The sequence below is a fragment of the Phalacrocorax aristotelis genome, chromosome Z (assembly GCF_949628215.1).
Source record: "Phalacrocorax aristotelis chromosome Z, bGulAri2.1, whole genome shotgun sequence".
NCBI lineage: Eukaryota > Metazoa > Chordata > Aves > Suliformes > Phalacrocoracidae > Phalacrocorax > Phalacrocorax aristotelis.
This window is the reverse complement of record NC_134311.1, coordinates 13,437,050-13,462,583: the sequence shown is the minus strand read 5'-3', so window position 1 is coordinate 13,462,583 and position 25,534 is coordinate 13,437,050. Positions and strand designations below refer to the sequence as shown.

At 42.8% G+C, this 25,534-nt stretch overlaps 1 protein-coding gene across 1 annotated transcript in view; it reads left to right on the top strand.

The window, feature by feature from the left end:
• The window catches only part of DGKQ (diacylglycerol kinase theta), a 96,047-nt gene that overhangs the window by 26,935 nt on the left and 43,578 nt on the right, over positions 1-25,534 (top strand). The window contains exons 3-6 of the mRNA XM_075078487.1: positions 8,204-8,303; positions 13,590-13,675; positions 14,405-14,530; positions 22,417-22,570. Coding sequence (XP_074934588.1) covers positions 8,204-8,303; positions 13,590-13,675; positions 14,405-14,530; positions 22,417-22,570 — 466 coding nt within the window. The remainder of the gene's footprint in view (positions 1-8,203; positions 8,304-13,589; positions 13,676-14,404; positions 14,531-22,416; positions 22,571-25,534) is intronic.

Below are 25,534 nucleotides of genomic sequence, written 5' to 3'. Positions count from 1 at the left end.
ACAGAAATGAGATTTTTTTTTCAATCCCTTGGTTTTCCTCTAGAGAAGATAGCCATTCTTAAAGCTCATAAGTATGTCTCATTCAATACTAAGTCAAACTGTCAGAGAATAATTTTTCAGCAGATCTTTCATGGAAACTTTTATTCCTGAGAGTAGGGTTTCCTTCCCAGGGTCAAGTAAAGGCCCACAGAGTCACAAGCATGCCATGTCTGCATCCAGCCACAGAACTGTTGATGAGTTCACTCTTAAGGCTGCCCTAGGAATATATTTTGCGCTATTGATAACCATTATCACCTGCATTTAGTATTCCAGACTGGATCTAGATCATGATGTTTCAAAACAAGACTTCATGGATCAGCTTTCTGAACACTTTTGTGTTTTTATGGTTTGCAGAGGGTATGAGTCGTTTCATTGGTAAGATCTCAGCAATTTTTCCAAATTCAAACCCTCTCTTCCCTACACTCCCATAAGTATTTGCCTACTCTGAGGTAAACCATTACTCTGTAATGGTTTCTAAACATTTCCACCTCAAGAAGGGTTGATAGGCTGCTCGTGAAACTTTCTTGTGTGCTTTTGTTCTTAAAGCCAGGTTGTCTAGGGTGGAAAAATGCTGCTTTAGGTCATCAGCTTCCCCTGAAGTTTCTGTGCTAAAAAGAAAACTTGGCTTTGTAGTTCGGAACATGGGTAGCTGCTGCTTTCACGGGTTGTGATGGTGAATGGGAAGGTTGTGGAGCTCGCAGAGGTCTCTCCTCAGGCAAACAGGTGTTGCCCTTGCGTTCTGACCAGAGTCTCTCCCTCTGGCTTCTGGATTCAGCTGTGTGCAGGTCGTTATTTGGGTCAGTTCCTCACAAACTGGAAGTAGAAGAGAGGGGAAAAAGGATACCCAGGTTAGGGTAAGTCCCCCTAACCCCTGCTTCTGATAATCTATTCTGTATTGGAGGCTTCATACTTTGTATACACAGCAGCAACATCTCATTTTTCTGCAGCTGAAGGACTCTGAAAGACTTCTGTACAGGACACAACCTCTTTTTTGTTTACTTTCTCTCCCTACCTTTGTTCCCTGCCCAAGAAGTGATGGGAAGCTCCAACAAAGTGTGAGACAACAGACCATCAAGGTTCGGTTATTGCTTCACTTGCCTTGGAATAACAACTCCTCCAGCCTCATTCAGCTGTCAGAAATGTCTGATGGATTTTTGTGTGAGTGCCTCAGAGAATTAGCTTTTAAGGGATGTTGTTGCAAATGGCTCAGATGTTTTAACAAATGGGAGAGAGTTTGGCAAGCTGGGAAGGAGAATTTGATGTGGTTGGAATGGGTGGGAGTTCTGGAGAGTATAAGGGAAAAATCAAAATCCGATTCTGGAAAATCATTCCTTGGTGGTAGTTGCAGGTGTGGAGATTTTATATCAACACGGCTTAAAAATTGCTGCAGTGATGAATGCTTGCTGAACTTTTACTGCTTTTCCCAGGAGACTGTCATAGAAGACAGGCTGAAATACAATGTTTGTGAGTAAGCTGGTTGTCATGTTATTGTTACATCTCATCTTCAAATTACTGTATATTTGGCATGCATCAATCAAGGGACTTCTTATGCTGCCCCTGTAGCTGTATGTTTTTGATGATGGTGGTTGAGTTAGATCTGTAACATGAACTCGAGTTCACAAAATACACGCTTTATATGCTTAATATTTTTCCTTTTTTATATTATGTATTATAGAAAGAAATTTGGGAAAGTTCTTTCTTCTCTCCCTTCTTCCCCTTTAATTTTTCTGTTATAAAGAGGCTTTGCTGGTGTGAAGGTTTTTTTTTCAATTTGTGTCCTAACAAGTTGAAGTCCAAGCTGATCTTTTTAGCAGGGCCTGTTGCAATAGGACAAAGGGTAATGGATTTAAACTAAAAGAGAGTAGATTCAGACTAGCTATAAGGAAGACATTTTTTACAATGCGGGTGGTGAAACGCTGGCACAGGTTGCCCAGAAATGTGGTAGATGCCCTACCCCTGGAAACATTCAAGGTCAGGTTGGATGGGGCTCTGACCAACCTGATCTAGTTGAAGATGTCCCTGCTTATTGCAGGGGGTTGGACTAGGTGACCTTTAAAGGTCCCTTCTAATCTAAACTATTCTGTGATTATATGGTTTTACCTGGGCACTTGCTGGATAACCCTGACCATCTTCACTGAGAAGGTCTGTGTCTGGTTCTTCAACACTTGCCCTGTACCTGCATTGTTTCAGCAAGGCAGAGGCTTGGAGTGTAGCAGTCACATGGCATAATTTAGAAGCCAAATGAGGTGTAAAACTGCTTGCTGGTAGTCATGCCACTGCACCAAGGTTTCTGCCTTTTCCTCCCCAAAGTCATAGTCCCTTTAACCATGAGGATAAAGGGAAGGGCTAGCAACCCCTAGTTCATGAACTCGAGAGCTTTTTAAGCTCTCTTGAAACTTGATGCAATCTGCCTGGTAGCCTGCAAACTCCCAGACAAGCCCTGTAGCTGTATCAATGACTCTTCAGGTTCAGAATTGGTACGGGGTATAGGGTTTCTTTTAATTATTAACCTTTATCTTGATAAAAGAAAATTGACATTGATTTCCTCTGTAGCAATAAAAGCAAGGAGTGACTGTCTTTTGCATATCCTTTTTCTCTTTCCAGTACAAAAAATGCTAGTCCAAGCAACTCTTAATTGCAATGGGAAGCTCTTATACAAGCCTCATTTTCTAGTAGAAGTATCATATTGATTTGAAATGGATTTGAAATGGTATGGAATTCACTGTATAGTTGCCATCACAAAGAGTCGTTGAGAGATATAGATAAGGCCTGATGTCCTGTTAGAGATCTGTATGATGGAGGAAAATATTCCTGGATATGGTGAGGTCACATATGGATGTGTGTGTTAATCCCTTGCATTAGCCCCAGTTAAAATGTTCATAATTAAGTATTTTATTTTCTTGTCCCTCCTGTCCTATGATATGTTGAGACACCATTTAACTTTGTATTCTTATCTGAGTTCAGAACTTCTGTATGGAATGTGTACTTAAAATAGCTTTTTAACACCAACTGATAAATCAAGTGCTCGTAGGAAGAATGTCAGTTGGGACACAACTGATGACTAACTGACAGGCATTGTCCGTAAAAGGAAAAAGTAGAAATAGAGTGCATTTAAGTTGCAGAAATCGTTTGCTGCTAAAGCAGAGAGGTTTCAAGCAAATAAAAGGGCTCTTTGTGATTACTGAGTAATAAGTAAGGAATTGAAAAGATGTCAATACTGGGAAAAGATGAATCAAGAAGTTGTTAGCTTCTCTCAGAGAGGGTGTGGTCTAGGCACTTAACCTGCACGGAATAATCATGGGGTGACTCTGATGTGAGTCCTAGGGCAAGGGTTTTTGTCTCTAGAGCAAAGGTTTTTTGTGTCAGAGTGAATCTTAGGAGCAATAGATAAGGAAGTACTTTTGTACTGGAAACATTAGAATCTGTAGAAGGTGTTCTTGTTTTAGAAACACCATTTTAATTGGCATCAGCAATTTTTTTGCCTTATGTTGAAAGCAGTCTTTGTGAAAGACCCTGTGTGACTACCTTTGTGGGCATTTCATGAAGATGGTTGCTTCCAAGGTGGTTGTGCTTATCCTTAAAATGGCACAGTGTTTTTTAACTGAAAACTAGTGACCTTAAGTTAAATTCATTTTGCTCAACATTTGGAGGCTGTTGTGAGAGTGCTTGTATCCTGATTTCTGTGTACCCTTTCCTACATGGAAGCTGATCAGCCCCACGCTACTGTAGGTCCTGCAGCCCCTCTTTCCCAGTCTCTCAGGTGTGTTTTACAAAGTCCTGCCAAGAGTGTGTCTCTGATATGATGGGGAAAGAGATGGGTGGGCAAAAATATATTTAGATGCAGGCCTAGGAAAAGTTTTTAGTAGGTTCTTCTATTTTAAGACTGCCCAAGACAGCAGCTGTCACTCTGGCATTTGGTGTGTCTGTATTTCTCTTGTTCGCCTTTAAGTCTAGAAGTCTTTGGCTCAGGGTTCAGGCTAAAAACTTTATTCTGCCTTAGTTGGTAGTAAAGCAGCTGCAGCTGGGTGAGGAATAGGCCTTCCTGGAGCTGTACGTTTCCTCCTGAGGTATCTGGAAGGTTGCAGACAGGTAAGAGGTAGTGATTCCACCTCAGTGGATGTGCACTTAAATTCGTGATCTGCTGTTGGCCACCTGCTTGATACCCTGTAGAATTTCAGGATGAGGAAATAATTTAAAAGGCAATACCAAAAGAAAGCAATTCTATCCTTTCTTTTTATTCCAAAGTTTGAATATTAAGAGCGGTTTGTTGCTGTTCTTTCTGTATGGTGCAGAACTGCTGCACGCTTGCACAGGTGGCACTGAAGGGGTTAGAATCTGTTCTAGGTTTCTGTAGGGTCCAATTTTATTATAGGCTGATATGAACTTTTACAGAAATGTGTTATATTCTATAATGCTTTGGATTTCTTAACAGATGGCAAGAAACAAAATAGGAACTAGGAGTATCTTGCAGATGAGTGCAAAGTCATCCTGGAGCTTATGCTGGAGTGTTAACCACTATACTTTCTGGTGATGGGCTTCTGATCAATACTGTAAGGGCACTCAGATGTCATTTAATGGTATTACTAGCAGAAATTCCCTGTATTTTTCTGTAGAAATTGATTTTGCATAAAGTAATTTAAGTAGTTATATTGGAAAAGTGGTTTTCAAGTCTCATCAATTATTAACTTTCTCTCTGTAGGCCACCTTATGTATCTGTACTTTGTTGTACTTATACAGGTGGATATAAATTAAAGAATAATATGCAATATTTCATAAGCTGACATGCTGCCTTGCTGGATTTCCCAGTCTGAGTTTAGCTTTTTTTTTTTTTTAATATATTGGGTGCTTGGAACTCTTTCACCAACAGAAGAAATGTTGGGAGCTGCCAGGAGAAACATGATGTGATTGATGACTTCATTATGTTGTACTTGCTCTTTTACCTTTTCTCTTTTTCCACCTCACTCCCATCCTGTTTCCCACCAGGCTCTGCAATGGTGCTAAACCTGTTGCTTCTAAAGCAAGTTACAAAGACCGCTCATAATAGAATTTCTTTGGCTTGTTTCAGAAAGGAAGAAATTGAAGTAACAGAGTTTTTTCTTTTTTTCCACCCAACATTTCAATCAGCAAGTTGTTCCTTTCTTTGTGGCAGTGACTTGAGACTTCAGAGGATTGTCACCAGGGTCTGAAAAACTGCAGAATTTAGACTTGGTCTCCTCCTCTTGAGTCTTCTAGATAAGTACAGTCAGACCCTTAATAAGTTTGACTCCTGTCAAAGTGCTTTCTCACAGTCTTTCCCAAAATAAACACTGTTTTTCACAAAACTCTGCTTCAATCCTTTGATCTGCAGAGTATCCCTTTTCTTCAGCAGAACCTTTCTGTGACAGTAACGAAAAGCCTGCATTTTTATGCCAGGTATAAGATAAAATAGCTGGATTTGTGGCCGGGGGGAGGAAAGTTCTCTGTTTCAAACATGGGTTGTTGAGGGGATTGGATGCTCATGCCGGGTGTCCAAAGCAGGTTATTCACCTCTCCAGACTTAAAGAAGGTCTTGTTTGCATCTGATCTCAAGGGGAATACTGCTACTTTGGGGATGGCTGGCTCTGCTGTGCCTGGGACTGTGGCAGGAGTAGGGCAGGCAAATGACTTGAAGGTGACTGAAGACAGGTTGGGATGAGCAGAAAAGCTTTCCTGAAAAAATCCCACCAGGACTTTTCAGTATTCCTCGCAATTGCTGTGTCTGGCTGAGATTATGCTCTCGTAGCTGTTCTCATTATCTCTTTCTGCACTTGAACTCATTTTGTAGGATGTGTAGGATGAATTTTGGACAAGTGGCCTTCTCCCACCAAGCTGGGTATTGGACGACTTCTTTTATTTTTGGAGTGGCTAGAGCAAGAAAACAGCTCTAGCACTTTACCTTCAGAATAGCTGAGCCAGGTAACTTGTATGTTACTGTACGGGGAAGTTTGGTTTTCCCTTTCCCCTGAAGAAGTAACATGAAAGTGCAAGAAAAGTGGGCAGGGATTATGAGCCTTGAATTTAATCTGAGATAGTTTTATTAAAGTTCTCCAGGATCTCCAGGATTTTTTTTCCCCAAGGATCTATATTCTTTTTACAAACATGCATTATAAGGCTATAGTATTCTGAGTTAAAAAAAAAAAAAAAAAAAAAAGCAACCAAGACAACCATGAACTTTGTGTCAGTTAGAGCTGGAGGGCTGCAGATAATGAAATTTCTGTTTGGGTTGACGGGAGTAGGAGACAGACCCCAAAACATGATTTGTCTGTATTTTTAAATCCCGAACTCGTACATAAAGTAAAAATTTGAAGCTTTGGGAGGCAAGGATGTTTTGTAATATATCGTGTTGGAGATACTGATGTGAAATCCTTTCAATAGGCTGGCTGGCAGCCAAGTGAGGTGGTGAGACTGGAATCTGGACAGGCAGTTTCGTGGTCAGTCGGGGACCAAGGATTCCTCTAGACAACACAGTCTGCTGGAGCAGTGAGCTGGTGACTCTGCTTGACTGGTCAACTGCTGTGCATGGTCTTGTGCATGTCTGATAACAAGCATATTTTGTACCTCTCTTCATTGTCCTTTACTTCCCAAAGATAAATTCTTAAGAGAACTGGAGGAACCACATGCTTTGCATTTGGGGTTGGCGATTTTTCTTAAACTTCCAGCAATGTTCCTTTCTCCTTGTGCTACATGTGTCAGAACTTTATCTTGCTTACTTCATTGTGCATGTTTGAAGTACGGGATTGTTTAGTGTAGCTGTCCCCACACTCTCAAGAGGCAGAAACACTGGTGAGAACTAGATCTTTATCACTGGAAGCAACTTTCTGGGTCATAAAATTCTGTGTTCCCAGTATGTGTCAGATTTGCTGCTAGTGGTTCCTAGGAAATCCCTAATACGCAAGGAGAAAAATTCAAATCCTTCTCATTAACTCTGAAGGATTGTTCAGTAATATATCTGGAAGGAAAAGAAGCTGTCTTTGACTACATTTATCTTAAGCCATTATTTCCAACTTTTTACTGGGAATGATTAATTTCATTTCACATGTAAATAACCACTTGTCAGCCTGTACTAGAATTTTATTTGGTTTTGGTGACTCAAGAACCAGAAGATAAATCTGATACGTTTATCATATCAGGAAGGGCATGTGAGATGCATAATGCTAAATACCTACATCACAGCAAATTCTTATGGAAGTAATTTGGGTTCTAGAATTTTAAAGATGCAATTTTGTTTCTTCCTTCTAACGTGAATGTCAGTTTAACAAAGCTGTGCATTTTGTGTAAGGAGTGATCTCTAGAACAAATAGAAAGCTGAAATATGTTTCTTATTCTTCATTTTTCACCTTTTTTTCTGTTGTTCTTTTGATACCATCACTTCTAGTCTTCATTATTAATCACTAAACAAGAAAAATACCGCTACCTTTTTAGGATAAGTGAAGAGTATACTAGAACTATATTTGTTAAAACCGTTGGTACAGCTCTTGACTGTACTGAGGATATTAAAATGTATCATCTTCCACCTACAGTCAACAGGAACCTCAGTATGGATGTACTTTAGGGGTTGGATCTCTGTGCCATCCAGGCTTCGAAGCTTTGGTGGGCCAGGGGGAAAACCAATACCTTTGTCCTGATCAGCCAGTTGGGTGGGCTGGCTTTGGAAAAGAGGAGAAAGGCATGTGGGGAGTACTGGACTGTGGCAGCACTGAGCTTTTAAAAATTGCCTTGAAGTGTGTCTTTAAGGTATTTTGTGTACATGTGCAACTATTACTTTTTAATCGTCCTTGATTCAATTAAGAATACTTTAGGAGAGGAACTGTGATTCCAGGTAAGTCGCATGGTACTGGACCCAAAGGAAACCTTTGGATTCGTGGGACTGTGAATCATCAAGAAGCTGACCAGCACTTAAAAATATATACATTACATACTAAAACTCAAGAACTGAAAAAAAGATTTTTTTTAGAGAGAGTAGTATTTCAAATATATAATTATTATTTTTTTTAAAGGATTATTTGCCTGTATATTTGTTCTCAGGCTTAGTTAAGTTTATTTTGTATATACTGTCCTGTCTTGCATGATGAAGCAGTTCCTGTGAATTGTAACTGGCACTTTGAAAGTTGTGGCTTATGATGTCTTACGCATTCTTCATTGGCAGGTTCCAGTTGCACACTGTTTTGGGCCTCCAGGACATTACAAAAGAAAGTTTTGCACTGTGTGCAGAAAGTCACTAGAGTCACCTGCCTTTCGATGTGAAGGTAACTTAAAAAACCCTACCTGTAGAGCCATCTGTGTGTTACTCAGTAACATACACATTGCTTACATTGCATACCTCTCTTACAGTGTTTGAGATATTTGAGTTGTTTATCATCCACTCATTGATTGTGGAAATGTGTACTTCAAGCTAAGGAATAATAAATCAATAACCTTCAATAAGCCACAGACTCTGTCAACTGTGTATGCTCTTTCATCATCCCTCCAATTTACTTTGAGCAACTCTGGTGTTGATGTTGTGCAATGAATCCATGCCCGCGAAGTGCAAAGATTGAGAAGCTATTATAGCAAAAAAAAGACTACTTCTGTTGAAGTAATTTATTTCTGTTTCCAATGGGAGCTTTTGATACAGGGGATCGTCAAGTGTTCATGTTTCTAAAACCTCCCCCTTTCTGAAAAAGAATGGAATATAACTTTTCTGTTACTGGTCTTGGATATCTGTTGCTTGTGATGGGGATGAGGTGCCTTCAATGGAAAGATATTTGAAGATATTTATCAAAATAGTACTGCTCTGAGTGTTCTGACATGGATTCTCTGAAAAAACAGTAATTAAAGAAATTACCCAAACACCAGAATTCTTATTTGAAATACATGTTAGCATGTACTTGGCTGCTTTTGACATGGGGCACTTCCTTAATATTCTCCCTTGTCTACCCTGTCTTGAATGTCTGGTAGTTGTTCAGTTGATGTGAGATTGAACAGAATTTGGTATTTAAAGGAATATTATCTGTGAACTATTTAAAAAAAGAGTCTACTGAGAGAGGAACCAATTTTGTAGGGATTTGAGATGCTTTCAGAATTGCTGTTATGCTAAAGATAATGTCTTATTTAATATGCTTGCCTACGTGTATATGTAGGGGAAAATTTCCCTTTGATCAGGGCTTTTAGACTTCTGATGCAGTGATTTTGTTTCTGCTTTTGACTGGTAAGTTACATAACAAATCTGAACTAGTGGGAATCTGTCCCACGCTGACTAGTGGGAATCTGCCATTCAATATAGTTACCATGTCAGTTGGATGATTTGGTGGGATGGTCAAAGAGCTACAGATACCCCAGTCTTTTCTGACTATTTGTTTTAATAAGCCTCAGAACTGGTTTGGCATGAGATAAATATAGAGAATTTGAAAATAAAATTTTTACTAGCTATGTCCTTTTAACTCTTGAAAATAGCCTTAGTTTAGTGATCTATTTTAGTTATAGATTCATAGAATTGTTAAGGTTGGAAAAGACCTCTAGGATCATCAAGTCCAACTGCCAACCCAACACCACCAGGCCTCCTAAAACATGCCCTGAGGTGTCATGCCTATACTTTTTTTAGCACCTCCAGGGACGACGGTGACTTCACCACCTCTCTGGGCAGCCTGTTCCAATGCTTGACAACCCTTTCAGTGAAGAAATTTTTCCTAATATCCAACCTAAACTCCCCTGGTGCAACCTGAAGCCATTTGCTCTCGTCCTATCACTAGTAACTTGGGAGAAGAGACCAACACCCACTTCGCTACAACCTCCTTTCAGGTAGCTCTAGCAATAGGGTCTCCCCTCGGCCTCCTCATTCCAGACTAAACAACTTCAGCTCCCTCAGCCGCTCCTCATAAGACCTGTTCCCAGACCCTTCACCAGCTCCACTGCTCTTCTCTGGACTCACTCCAGCACAATGTCCTTCTTGTCCTGAGGGGCCCAAAACTGAACACAGTGTTCAAGGTGTGGCCTTACTAGTGCCAATTACAGGGGCACAATCGCTGCCCTGCTCCTGCTGGCCACACTATTCTTGATACAAGCCAGGGTGCTGCTGGCCTTCTTGGCCGCCTGCTGGCTTGCGTTCAGCCGGCTGTCAAACAACAGCCCCAGGTCCTTCTCTGCTGGGCAGCTCTCCAGCCACTCTTCCCCAAGCCTGTAGCGTTGCCTGGGGTTGTTGTGACCCAAGTGCAGGACCTGGCATTTGACCTTGTTGAACCTCTTACAGCTGACCTCGGCCCATCAGTCCAGCTTGTCCTGTAGTTAAAGGTTTCTAAATATTGCTTTCATATTCTTACTCTTTTAATTCTACTGTATTAGCATTGTACCTATTGCAAGGTAATATTTCTTTATTTAGACACTTCCATTTAAGTGTTCTTAAACAAGAAACACATGAAATCGTATGTCATATTTAGGTGTTACAAATGCCTGGACATGTTTTTTTCTGGTTCAGTAAAAGTTCTGAATTGTTCCTCTCAGATTAAACCATTTTCTTTTGTGTGTTGTTACTTGTTTGCTATTCCTTTTTCTGAATATCAGTAAGTCTACAACTTGTTTCCCTGATACTTTTCCAAAATGTAGCTTAAAAAGGGCAGCTGAGGTTCATAAAATGCACAAGATTCTTCCTTTACTCTTCCAAAATGCTTTCAGAATTTATTTTAGAACTTAGCTGTTTTAAGCTGTAGCGCATTTAATTCCAGATGGAGATGTTGAGCTTTCTTCCGTTTTTTTGCTTACCTCTAATGAGTTAGCTTAACAGTACAAATCCATTGTTGGTTATGATGTTCCCTTCTGATATTGAAGTTTAAAGAACTTTTCCTGGAATCTTTGCCCTAATTAAGATAGAAAAGAGGGTTAAGATGAAGTTACCTTCTCTAAGGAAATGATTGACATCTTGAGATGTACTTTTAAAATAGTTTAAATAAATTCTTTTGGACTCTTCGTATCTTACAAGAAAATTTATTTTCCTGTCTGAAAATTTGCAGTTTCCTTTCAAGTACTAAATGCTGTGGGTGCATGGTTGGACATCATTTTTTAGAAATGAACATGCATATATATTAGCCCTGGTGAGATAAGTACATATTGGCAAAAATTACAATATTTAGGCTCCAAATTCTGCTGACAGTTACTAATTGCTTTGCATAGCTATTTTTGCTGTAGAACTCACTGATAACAGTTGAAACTGACTCATGACGGTGAGAGTTGCTCTCCCTTTTCTTTGCTCTTTTCTTCTTTCCAGTCCTCCTTCTTGGAAAGAAGAAAAGAGCAAAGAAAGTAACCCAAACATTTTTTTAGTGTTGGATCCTTAAAAAAAGTTTCTTATTAGGCATCAATCAAGAGCAGCAAATTTACTGGATAGGGAGGCAGTTAATATTTTAAAAGTAATTTTGCTGAGTTTATGTATCTGAAATTAACCAACTTGGGTTTTTGTCTGTTATAAAGGAATTCACAGCACTTTCATGACTGGCTGGAACAGAAAACCGTCATTCTGGTATGAGTTGAAGAATTGTGTCCATTATGGAAGGGCTGATAAGGATGAAACTTATTTTCGTAGGCTCTGTGATTTTTATTTGATCTTTAGGTACTAAAAACTTCATCTTTCCTATCAGTGGGATAGCTATCTTAAGGGTTTAACCACTGTGACACTCCCACCCTTCACATGCACACATTTTCTTATTAATTCTGAGTTGGGGCTGGTGTTAGAAGCAGCAGATGTGAATTAAACCAAGGGAGAAAACCCCCTCTGTATTTGCTTTGGTGTGGTGGTAGATCATGGTCTTCTGTGGGGTTAGAATTAAACCAGTGTTGGTGCTGATCACCTTTTCTATAGGCCAGAGAGTGATTTCCAAACAAGGTATTATTCTCTGTGTAATCTAATACAGTTTTTAAGATACTTTCAGGTAGTGTGGCTAATGTGTAATTACTCTCTTCCAATCTTCAGGTTACAGTCTTCAGATTTTTGTGATGTGCTTAGAGCAATAACCAGTTTGAGCAGAATAGAAAAAAATATTTACAGAATTTGATGCCTGCCTCTTAATTTCAATTACTTGATGAAAAATCAGATGCCTTCCCAGAGTACTTGTATACACAAGTCTTTAAAAAGCAGCTAGAGGAGGATCTTCTTCATCTATCTCTGTCTGTGAGGTCCATAGAGAGCTTTCTTGACTCTTGCAGTAATGAAGCTAGGTACTGGGATATTCTAGTTGTATTTTTCTTTTCATGATTGATCCTTTGCAGTGTAGCATTTCAGCTGTGGATGGTGCTTTCTGTAGATTCTCTTTTCTTTTATGTCTGATACTTCAGGTCAGCTTTTTAAGTAATAAAACCAAATTTGCCTAAAACTTCATAGGTTTCACTAAAACTTTTTCCAGCTGTAGTATCTAACAGGTGTTTTGGAATACAATGTTAAGCTTACTGAGGAGAGTGCGCTGAAATAATGATTGTTTTCCTTTTCCTGACAATGAAATAGTGATGTACTGTATGCAGACGTACATGCAGATCTTCTCTGAGATTAACATACTAGTTTATTCTGGTCAGGTTTAAAATCTAATCCATTGGCTGTCACCTGGCAATAAAAAAAAGTATTTATTTCCTGAGTATAACATGCTTTCTGGCTGTTGCAATCTTCCCAAGAATGATGTCCTCCAGTCATTTGGTGTGTTCTGACATCAGCATGTGTCACATCACCTTGCAAACACAAGCGAGTCCATACCCATGCAGGCGTGCCGTGTTGGATAGGTGGCTGATCTGACCTCTGCCGCATCTCCCGCAGGACTGTGGGCGAGACAGGGCTCCTGGCTGCAAGCCAGGGGGGTGCACTACTGCCTTACTGCTGTTTCGGCATCAGTCCCCCCTGCTTTGCTGTGTCTGGGGACTCAAACATGCCTCATTTCTTGTTTCCTTGTGCTTCTGACAGCTGCAGAAATGGAGAGAGGGGCTGTCCAGCACAAAATCATCTGCTGTTTTGAACCCACTCATGAAGTGCCAGCTTGCTCTGCAGTAGGGTTTGGAAAAGGGTTTGTAAAGGGAACAAAGTATTGCTTCAGGAAGACATTTCTTTTACATTCAAGCCTTGGTGGTATTTGGATGCAGGAGGAGAACTTTCTGTTAATGCTTCTAACATTCAGCTTTTCTTGGATTTGATTAAATCATAGACTTCAGGCACGATTACACTGGAGTAGGCAGTGGTTCCTGTGAAACTGTGAGACTGAAGCTGTAGTAAGCCAAACAGTTGTTACAAATTTAACTTACTGTATTGGAGGAAATATCAGAAGTGCTTAAGTGCAAAATCAGCTCAGCCTTTCATTGTTCTTGCTGCATCAGTTTAACACAAAGGAAATGGAGCAACACACAATGACGATAAACTTCTTTTATTGCCTGTCTTTGAAGGAAAAAGCATGAAGGAAAGAAAGTATGGTGCAGAAAGGTACTGGAGTAGTATTGGAGGGGATGGAGGGAGGGAGGGAGGGAGGGAGAAGCTGCAAAAACCCCAGGGTTTCCAGCCTAAAGAAGTTTTCTTGTTTTCATGCTTTTAGTTTGTGAGCTACATGTGCACACAGACTGTATCCTGTTTGCTTGCAGTGACTGCCGGCAGTGTCACCAGGATGGGCACCAGGACCACGTAAGTGCGGATGCCTCCGCAGCAGAAAGCAGTCACACATTTTTGGTGTGAAAACGTGGGCTAGGGGAGGGGGAGGAGTCTTGGCCTTTTCTTTTGCATCCTGTCAATTATCAAAGCACTTTCGTTGCTTATTGGCAGGCAAAGGAAACATGTGGCTTCGGAATATATCGCAGGTAGCAAGATAAATTTAAATTCTTACATGTTTGTCATGCTTATTGAGGCTGTGCTGAAAAGTCTGTGCAATGTATACAATGTCCTAATTAAAAAGAAAAAAAAATATAAAGTCAAGCTCTCCTCTAAAAATTTGCATAGGAGAAGCTGGCACAGAATTCTTTTTTCTATGTTGAGCTGTTGGCTGCATTGCATCCCTGGCAAACATTATCCTGTTCCTCAGGCTTCCTGTAGTGTGCAAGACTGCCCAGCTTCTCACTGTAAAATACCTGCATAATAGTGACCTTTCAGGATATTTTTTCTCTCTTTTTTTTTAAGAATATTGGTTTTGGTGGACTATGAAGAAAAAGCACTGTGATTTTTTTTTTAATAGTTTGATAAACTTCTTTTGGTGAAGTGTATGATTGTTCAGGTTGATATGTATATGGAGAAAATACTTAATGTCCTAGCCTGTGTTGCTGTTTCTTCAGAGCTGTTTGAATTGCTGATTTTAAAGCTAGGTTGAAGGTGTTTCTGTGTCTGTTTTGTATAACACTAAGGCATGCTGTGTTCCCCCAGGATACTTATCACCACCACTGGAGGGAGGGAAACCTTTCTTCAAGTGCTCGTTGTGAAGTCTGCAAAAAAACCTGTGGGTCTTCTGAGGTGCTCTCTGGCATGAGATGTGAATGGTGTGGCATTCTGGTATGTTGTGCTGTTGCGTATATTTGTGGGAACCATATATATATATGTACACGCTTATTTAAACATTTCATATAAATATACTTTATATGCACTTTATAAATATACTTCCTTTGTACACTTATATATACATTTATATAAAGTTAGGTAGAAAATCTGATTTTTTAAATTCCCCCCCCCCCCATTAAAATGAGCAATTCTCAAAATCATAGTTAAACTTTATGTAAAGCCAATGGAGTTTAAATTTAACAGGGACTAATCATTATAGATTTCTGCTTAGAAGCCTGCAGTTACTTTTCCTGTGTGAAATGGGAATTTCTTTCAAATGACATGAATTTTGCAAGGAGAAAGACCATTTGTCGTGGTTTAGCGGCAGCTCAGCCCCACACAGCCGCTCGCTCACTCCCCACCGGTAGATGGGGGAGAGAATCAGAAGGGTAACGCTCGTGGGTTGGGATAAGAACAGTTTAATAATTAAAATTAAAAGAAACAACAACAGAAATGCAATGTAAAGGGGAACAACGAGAGGCGCAAAGCCCCGGGGGAAGGGGGGAAGGGAGGGGAGAGGGGGAACGAACCGCCGGAACAAACCGCACGCGCCGCAGCCGCTCGCCGCCCGCAAACCCAACGCCGCGCCGACGCCGCGCCGCCACTGCCCCCCCCTCCATATACTGGTCATGGTGTCACGTGGTACGGAATGAACCTGCCATTGGCCAGTCGGGGTCAGCCGCCCCCACCATGGCCCTGCCCCTCCCAGCCCCCCCCGCCACGCGGCAGAGCGCGGGAAGCTGGAAAGGTAGCCGACCCCCACAGTGAGGAGAACTAACCCCTTCTCAGCCAAAACCAGCACATTCTCCACCCCTTATTCCATACCATTTACACCATGCCCAGGTCCCATATGATGCAATACAACCGTACCAACCACCATCCCTCCCCTTCCCATCCTTTAACATAATACACAGACATCATTCCCTTAGTTCATGGACCTTCCCTGCAAAATGTCCATTAAAATGTCCATTGAGTTCACCCAGTCCATGACTCTGGGCTCCATCTGTTGTATCAGTCTTTCCGGGTGGGAGAGATGGTGTGTGGCGTTGGGTTGCTGCATACCGAGTCAGTCATCGTTCCATCACTGCTGCACGGCTTGTTTCATAGTTGATCTTCCATGGGTTGGGAGGCTCGTACTCTGATATCATTGATACAACACAGAGGTGACACACAGCATTATACAGCAGTTCACATTGTGCCATTCAGTTCATTGACTGTTTTCACCCAAAATCAAATCCCCTTGAGGCACACATTGGATTTCTCCATCCTCCCGCATCACCCACCAAGTGCACCCAGGTCCTCGAGCAAAAGCAATCCCACGAATGGGTTTGCCTTTGCCAGAGGCAGGAAGAACCCAGACTGTTTTGCCCAGCATACTTTTTGTGTGCACTACAGGGACTCTATCCCCTTCCACAGTATGTAGGATTTCTGACTGGGCAGGGCCAGCTCGGTTGGCAGATCCCCTCATGTTGACTAACCACGTGGCTTTTGCTAAATGTGTATCCCAGTGCTTGAATGTCCCACCCCCCCATTGCTCTCAGTGTAGTTTTTAACAGTCCATTGTACCGTTCAATTTTCCCAGAGGCTGGTGCGTGATAGGGGATGTGATACACCCACTCAATGCCGTGCTCTTTGGCCCAGGTGTCTACGAGGCTATTTCGGAAATGAGTCCCACTGTCTGACTCAGTTCTCTCTGGGGTGCCATGTCGCCACAGGACTTTTTTCTCAAGACCCAGGATAGTGTTCCGGGCAGTGGCGTGGGGGAGAGGATATGTTTCCAGCCAGCCAGTCGTTGTTTCTACCATTGTAAGCACATGGCGCTTGCCTTGATGGTTCTGTGGGAGTGTGATACAGCCAATTTGCCAGGCCTCCCCATATTTATATTTCAGCCATCGTTCCCCCATACCACAGAGGCTTTACCCACTTCGCTTGCTTGACTGCAGCACATGTGTCACATTCGTGGATAACCTGTGCAACAACATCCATGGTCAAGTCCACCCCTCGATCACGAGCCCACCTGTATGTTGCATCTCTCCCTTGATGGCCTGAGGTGTCATGGGCCCACCGAGCTAGAAATAGTTCACCCTTATGCTGCCAGTCCAGATCCACCTCTGTCACTTCAATCTTGGCAGCCTGATCCACCTGCTGGTTGTTTCGATGTTCTTCAGTGGCCCGACTCTTGGGGACGTGAGCATCCACATGCCGTACCTTTACAACCAGGTTCTCTCCCCGGGCAGCAATATCTTGCCACAGTGCGGCAGCCCAGATGGGTTTGCCTCTGCGCTGCCAGTTGCTCTGCTTCCACTGCTGTAACCAGCCCCACAAGGCATTTGCCACCATCCAGGAGTCAGTACAGAGATAGAGCACTGGCCACTTTTCCCGTTCAGCAATGTCTGAGGCCAGCTGGATGGCCTTTACCTCTGCAAACTGGCTCGATTCACCTTCTCCTTCAGCAGTTTCTGCTACTTGTCGTGTAGGACTCCATACAGCAGCCTTCCATCTCCGGTGCTTTCCCACAAGGCGACAGGACCCATCAGTGAACAGGGCATATTGCTTCTCATCTTCTGGCAGTTTGTTATACAGTGGGGCTTCTTCAGCACGTGTCACCTCCTCCTCTGCTGATAATCCAAAATCTTTGCCTTCTGGCCAGTCCATAATCACTTCCAAGATTCCTGGGCGACTGGGGTTTCCTACTCGAGCCCGCTGGGTGATCAGTGCAACCCATTTACTCCACGTAGCATCAGTTGCATGGTGTGTAGAGGGGATGTTTCCTTTGAACATCCAGCCCAGCACTGGCAGTCGGGGTGCCAGGAGCAGCTGTGCTTCAGTACCAACCGCTTCTGAAGCAGCTCGAACCCTTCATATGCTGCCAATATCTCTTTTTTCAGTTGGAGTATAGCGGGCTTCGGACCCTCTGTATCCCCAACTCCAAAACCCCAGGGGTCGACCCAGGGTCTCTCCATGTGCTTTCTGTCAGAGGCTCCAGGTAGGGCCATTCTCCCCGGCTGCAGTGTAGAGCACATTTTTTACATCTTGTCCTGCCCAGACTGGCCCAAGAGCTACTGCATGGACTATTTCTCATTTAATCTCTTCAAAGGCTTGTCATTGCTCAGACCCCCATTTGAAATCATTCTTCTTCCGGGTCACTTGATAGAGAGGGCTTACGATCAGACACTAATTTGGAATATGCATTCTCCAAAAACCCACAACGCCCAAGAAAGCTTGTGTTTCCTTTTTGCTGGTTGGTGGAGACATGGCTGCTATTTTGTTGATCACATCCATGGGGATCTGACGACGACCATCTTGCCATTTGAATCACAAGAACTGGATTTCTTGTGTGGGTCCCTTCACCTTACTTTGTTTTATGGCAAAACCAGCTTTCAGAAGGATTTGGACTATTTTCTCTCCTTTCTCAAAAACTTCTTCCGCTGTGTTGCCCCACACAATGATGTCATCAACGTATTGCAGGTGTTCGGGAGCTTCACCTTGTTCCAGTGCAGTATGGATCAGTCCATGGCAAATGGTAGGACTGTGTTTCCACCCCTGGGGCAGTCGATTCCAGGTGTACTGGACACCCCTCCATGTGAAAGCAAACTGTGGCCTGCACTCTGCTGCCAGAGGGATTGAGAATACATTAGCGATATCAGTTGTGGCATACCACCTGGCTGCCTTTGACTCCAGCTCGTATTGAAGTTCTAGCATGTCTGGCACAGCAGCACTCAATGGTGGAGTGACTTCATTCAGGCCACGATAGTCTACTGTTAGTCTCCACTCTCCATTAGACTTCTGCACTGGCCATATGGGACTGTTAAAGGGTGAGTGGGTCTTACTGATGACTCCTTGGCTCCTCAGTTGGTGAATGAGTTTATGGATGGGGATCAGAGAGTCTCTGTTGGTGTGATACTGCCGCCGGTGCACTGTTGTGGTGGCGATCGGCACCTGTTGTTCTTCGACCTTCAGCAACCCCACAACAGAAGGGTCCTTCAAGAGACCAGGCAAGGTAGACAGCTGTTCAGCTTCCTTCATCTCCAAGGCAGCTACACCAAAAGCCCACTTGTAACCTTTTGGGTCCTTGAAATACCCTCTCCTGAGGTAGTCTATGCCAAGGATGGAAGGAGCCTCTGGGCCAGTCACAATGGGGTGCTTCTGCCACTCATTCCCAGTTAGGCTCACTTCGGCCTCCAATACAGTTAGCTCTTGGGATCCCCCGTCACTCCAGCAATGCTGATGGGTTCTGCCCCTGTATAGTTTGATGGCATTAAGGTGCACTGTGCGCCGGTGTCCACTAAAGCTTTATACTCCTGTGGGTCGGACGTGCCAGGCCATCGGATCCACACAGTCCAGTAAGCCCGGTTATCCCTTTCCTCCACCTGGCTGGAGGCAGGGCCCCTCTAGTCCTGATCATGGCATTCGCAACTCACTTCCTGTAAATGTGAATCAGGAGTCCCTCTGTTACACTTAGAAATAAAATCTGTGCTTCTACTCCTCTGTCTGGGGACCTGCTCACTAGAAACTGGAGCAGCAGCTTTCCTGGAAGAGCCTCCCTGAGTGACTGTTCTTCCTTGCAGTTCATGTACTCGTGCCTGTAGGGTCGAAGTAGGCTTGCCATCTCACCTCATCATGTCCTCTCTGTGGTCACGCAGGTAGAACCATAGGGTGGCCCGTGGTGTGTATCCCGTTCTTTGAGCCAAAGGACGCTTATTCCTAACAGCTGAGACACTGCTCTGTCGAGGTGGGGAGTAGGACAGATCTTCTTTGAGTTGCTGGACCTCTTGGGATAGTTTCTCCACAGCAGAGACGAGCAAGGAAGAGATATTTGTGTCATAATCCCGAAGTCTATCAATCACCTCTGCCAGTGTTGGTGCCTCGTCATCTCTTCAGGACATTACTGCCGATGAGTTTGCATGCGAAGATGGTGCGCTCTGTACAAACTTCCGCCACATGGGTCGTGTGCACTCAGCTTCATCTGGATCTTTGGATGACCGTTGATCGTCTAGGTCACCATAAATCACCTCAAACACAGCTAATTCCCTTAGATACTGGATGTCTTTCTCCATAGTTGTCCATTTTCCTGGGCGATATGTAACATCATCTTTAAAGGGATACCTTTCCTTCACTCTGGACAGGAGTCGCCTCCAGAGGCTGAGGGCTTGTGTTTTTTTTCCAATTGCTTTGTCAATGCCCCCTTCCCCAGAAAGGGATCCCAATTGTTTGGCTTCTTTTCCCTCTAGTTCCAGGCTACTGACCCCATTATCCCAGCATCGGAGCAGCCAGGTGACAATGTGCTCACCTGAATGACGGCTATAATCTTTTCGCATATCTCGCAACTCGCTTAAGGACAGGGATCGGGTGGTCTCTATTTCATTTATTACTTCTCCCTCCTCTCCCCGCGATGGCCCTGGTTCTTCATCATCCCGTTCTAAACGAGTTGATGTCCGCTTCCAGTATTTCGTCTTGTGTATGGGGGCAACTGATACTGGTACGGGTTTATTTTCTGAGCTAGCTCCGGTACTTGTTGTGGGGGTTTGAGTGGCTGCAGTGCCTGTTGTCAGGGCTGGATTGTCTACAGTGCCAGTCACTTTGCATTTCAATCCAGAGACATTCTCTTCCCCCTGGGGGCACTGAATACTGTTGAGCAGGGCTCGGTATGCATGGGCCAGACCCCAGCATGTTGCAGTGATCTGTGTCTCTCTGGAGCTCCCAGCGTAACAACATACTTTCTCCAAATATTCTACTAGTTTTTTAGGATTCTGCACTTGTTCGGGGCGGAAACTCCAAAACACCAGGGGTGCCCACTGCCCTAGGTATTTGCCCATGCTATCCCACATGCCCTCCCACTCGTAACTATCAAGCCTCGGGGCAGATTTCTGGGTGATATTCTTAAGTTGCTTAGTCAAAACCAAAACAACATGCCCAAAAACTAACAATAAGTGCACCTTAACCACCCAAGGATGTTCAAGATACAAAAAGGTTGTTGTAACAAAGGCACAGACATCATAGAAGAAAGTTGCCAAGGTATTATTCTGTATTTCCTCCATATAAAATCTCTCAGAGGAGGAGGTATAATTGCTAATTGCCTCAGCAAGGTGGTATCCGAAGTACAGTAACGGTTTCAGCAAAAACCCCAAATACCAGATAAAGCTGAAAACCAGTGTTTGCCTAAAAAATCCTGTAGGCAAAACATTACTAATCACAGCAGAACACAGCAGACTCAACAAACCAACACCGATCTTTAACACCAACTGCAAAAAGGACAACATGGTGCTGTGACCAGCAGCTGTTACTATCTCCAACCCTTGAGCTCCACGTTGGGCGCCAAAAAGACTGTCGTGGTTTAGCGGCAGCTCAGCCCCACACAGCCGCTCGCTCACTCCCCACCGGTAGATGGGGGAGAGAATCAGAAGGGTAACGCTCGTGGGTTGGGATAAGAACAGTTTAATAATTAAAATTAAAAGAAACAACAATAGAAATGCAATGTAAAGGAGAACAACGAGAGGCGCAAAGCCCCGGGGGAGGGGGGAACGGAGGGGAAAGAGGGGACGAACCGCGCCCGCCGACCCGACGCAGCGGCGCCTCCCCGCTGCCACTGCCCCCCCTCCATATACTGGTCACGGTGTCACGTGGTACGGAATGAACCTGCCATTGGCCAGTCGGGGTCAACCGCCCCCGCCATGGCCCCGCCCCTCCCAGCCCCCCCCGCCACGCGGCAGAGCGCGGGAAGCTGGAAAGGTAGCCGCCCCCCCCACAGTGAGGAGAATTAACCCCGTCTCAGCCAAAATCAGCACACCATTCTAATATGCTTATTCCTCTTTCAGAGTAGAATAGTTCTTAACCTGTGTGGCTGGGGTCTTTTTTTAAGTTGTCAACATTGGTTTCTCTGTTCTTATGTTCACATGATGCATGTTTAATTCCTGTGCAACGTGATGGTACTCTTCACTAATCCTCCTGAAAGCTACAGCTTTTCATATACTGATACACAGTCTGCTATGTAGATAACAATTGGTCCATCCACTTAATGGTACCTCTTACTGAAATATGATGAAAGTGCAAAGTAGCACCAGATGGGGTGGGAACTGAAAAGTATGTGTAATAAATCATTAATTTGTTACTTAATGCAAGATGAGGTACTCTAATAATAATTTAAAATTCAACTCTGATGTTATTCAGTATTTTGGGTGTATTTGAATAATTTAAATTTCTTGTAAATATTTGGGTTTTGCATTTTTAATACAAATTTGTATTTTCAATCTGATTTGTGATTTCTGAAGTGGAAGGGGCTGTCTTTGAGAACAGTCTAACATGCTATACAGCCACACTTGCAAAGGTACATGTATTCAGAAGTGGCAGAAGATCTCGCAGAAGTACAAAGGCAGAAACTAGCTAGTCATGTTTTGGAATAAAACTCCAAACAGTGTTATCTCTGAATCTGCAAGCAGGTAGCTGTTTAAGGGGATATTACTGTTTTCAAGCCATTCAGCATAACCTGCCTACCTTTCCCAGCTTCTCCAGTAAATATCATATAGAATGGAAGATGCAGGGTTTGAGACCAAAAATTTAAATTTCTACACATAGTTGTATAAAAACCCTTAGTTTTTAATAAAGCAGGTTTGTAGTTCTTGGTTTCTTCACATTTTAAGGCTTCCCATTATTGGCTATATAAAAACTGATCGGACAAATTAAAATCTAGGGTGAAAAATGGGTCACTTATTTCATGAAAATGATTTACAAAAGGTTTATATATGTCCTAGCATGAGTTTTGCAATTCCAGTACATATTTTGTTATAAACAAATGTGCTTTCTTTGTGTCTCACTAAGTTCTTAATTGATGCTTCTATTTATAGGCTCATGCCGCTTGCTACATAATTGTCACACCAGAATGTACTTTCGGAAGATTAAGGAATATGATTCTTCCTCCAAACTGTGTGCAGTTATTTTCTCGCAACTTCAGCAAATTGCATTGTTTTCGAATATCAGAAAATTTGCAAACAGAATCAGGTAAAAACTTTCAAAGTTGAATACAACTAATTGATGAGTATGTTTAACCTAGTGTAAATCACTGAAGCATACAATTGCTAATTTTCCCTGGCTTTTGTGGCAATACTATAACTTCTTGCTATTTCTGGGACAGGATAGAGATTTTTACAGGCAAACTGCAAAATGCTGAAACTTCTTTTACTGGTGCAGGGCAATCTGAAAACTGTTCTTTAAATAGTAAGTATGCAGAAAGTAAAAACCTAAAATCCAAAAAGTTGCTTAGCAGATTAGTGTTGTCATTGCTACAAAAACTTGCTGATATACATGTTGGTTTTTATTTGGCATATCATGTATATAGATATTTTTATTTGCCTCTTTGATGAAGCATCTGCTCTTTTAAGATTTCTGTGCAGAAAGGAAATCATGCATTTAGCATGGTAATGTTCTGCTGCCATCTAGAGTGTATGTTTGTTTAACAGCTTTTTAGGAATAAGAATTTTTTTAAGCCACTGAAGTATTTTCTAATTTATATTTTGATTATTATGTTCTTGTAAAGCCTTTCTTTTGGTACTTGACTACAATAGAAAAGTAAGTCAAAGGTAGGCAAAATATACACGTAACTTAAATATTTGCAGTTGCGCTTTTCTCAACCTGATGGGTTGTTCTTGGACTTTCTGTTCTGAACATGTAGGTTTGGTTTGCGTGAAGGCAGTTGGTCACTAGCAGGGGACACACATTCTGATGTGCAGAAGCTATAGCTGGAGTCCTGCTACTGTACAAACTGCATGACTCCAAGTCTACACAACCTAGATATGCTGAAGTGACCCGTAAAAGTGTGGAGGGGGAGAGGAGGTGTTATGTTGCTTTTGTTGGTTGGCACATTTTTTTAGTGAGCTACTTTTCTTTTTAATGATTTTGCTTGTTGGTGGGGGAGGGTGAAGCACAGACATACTTGAAAGTCACGGAGTTTTTCATGCTTCCAACATAAGAAATAACAGAAATAAACAATCTGGATGAGCTTGATTTTGCTGGATGACTCATTTTGAATCTTGATTCAGTCTGTTATTAGGTATTCTACAAGTGTCCCAAAGGCTTAATTGAGGATGAAGTTGTGTTGTTATTATTGACAGAGGTTAATCACAAACCTTTTAAATAGCCTCTTCAGTGTGACTTTTCTGATGTTAACTAGGTTTGTCTTTTAAACTGTGGTGTGTTCTTTTAATATGTCAGGCTTAAACTTTTTCCTTTTTTAATTTTTAAATCAACTCTTAAGTAAAAATCGAACACAGGGCACCTTCAGTGAAAGAGTCCCAGGTTATAGCTGCACCTTCTAGTATCTTCCTTCATTATTTTACAAGGTAGAAGAGAAGGTTCTCCGTTTCAGGAGTTAAGCTATGTGCTAAGTGTATGAGTTTGTGTTACTCATATTCAAGTTTTTTTGAAGTAATGTTTTTTGCTTTCCTTTAATTAAAATGCATGTCTTGTACTTTGATAGAATGCAGCACAGATCAGTCATTAGCTGGTGGTCAGAAACAGGCACATGGGGAAGGGGAAATACTCAGTAACTTAATTTGGACTATTTCCAGTGCTTTATTGTGATATGAAAAAACCTAAAAGAAAAACCACCACATTTGGAAAGCCAGAATATGTTTTTCTAGTCCTCAACCTGCATATACCTAGAAAAAATAGAGCAACACCCTGAAAAATCTCTTTCTAACACCAGATCACTTTTCTGTCAGTCTGTGAGGATTTCTGCTCCTCGGGCTCAGCTCCCTGTCGTGGGTGAGCAGTGGCCTCCCAGGTTGGAGGGGCTACTGACACCCAGGGGGGCAGGGGTCGATCTGTGGGAACGCTCTCCTTTTGGCCAGCTGCGGGTCCCAGGTGTACCTCTGAACTTGATGGCTGTCCCAGCACTTGACATCTTCCTTTTTTCATGGTCAGTGAACCATAGTTGTGGCTCCACACAAGGCATGGAGAATAATATTTGTGGTCCAGTACCTGCCTTGCAGTCTGCTGCGCATAAGGCATTCTGTTCTGTTTTTCCTTAGCTGATGATGGTATGTGACACTTGTTTTAGCAGCTAGGTCCCTGATGATCAGGTACAAGTGTGATGCCTTCACATGTGGCTCTTTGTTCACATCCTGTTGAGGCTTGCTTTAAGAGTTGTGGTGGAGTTTCATTGCTCTCAGTCATCTGCTGGAGATCAGCTGTCTGCAGGTCCCTGCCAAAGGCACTGAATACCATTGCTATGCAAGTCTTCCCCTCTGTCCAGATTCTTCCTTAAAGGCAGAGCTGGGAATTGCCTTAAACTAATTCTCACATAATCCTGCATTGAGGGAGGGCAGTGCACTGGTCTGGTAGTCCTTATTACCCACATCTGCAGAAGAGACCTTTCTTTCAAAGACCTTTTCCTTCAAAAACCCTTTAGCTCCTGACATGTGTGGAAAGTTACCAAGATGTGTCACGAGTCCAGCAGCTCCTTGATGCTCCTCAGGACATGTTTGAAGCTCCTCTGACCACAGAGCCTAGGACAGCTGCCCTGGGAGTTGCTGCCACTTTTCCAGGGGAGGTGTAGGCTCCAGGTGGCTGTGTCTTTAAAGACTGCATGCATGTTAGGGAAGCTTTTGGGAATCAAGGAGCATTTCAGCTTTGTTGGAGGATAATTAGAACTCCTGTTTGCACTTCTGTGGGACGCTTGTTCAGAAGTCCTCACACTGCAGCATGCACAGAGGGCGCTCTTCTGTTGCCACAGCTAACAAAGAGCATTGCTCAGAAGATTGTGAAAAGACCGGTCTGCGGTACCAAAGAAGTGTTGGCAGTCACCTGGATGAGTTAACCGCTGCAGGCACAGCTCTTCCCAGGCTGATGGTTGGACAGTGCCAGATGACTTGGCCAGGCAGAGAATGAGCCTATCATTGGTGACCTACTGGGGAGCATTTGTCCGGACTAGCTTTTGCCACTGAGTTAATGCTAAGCTTCATGGCC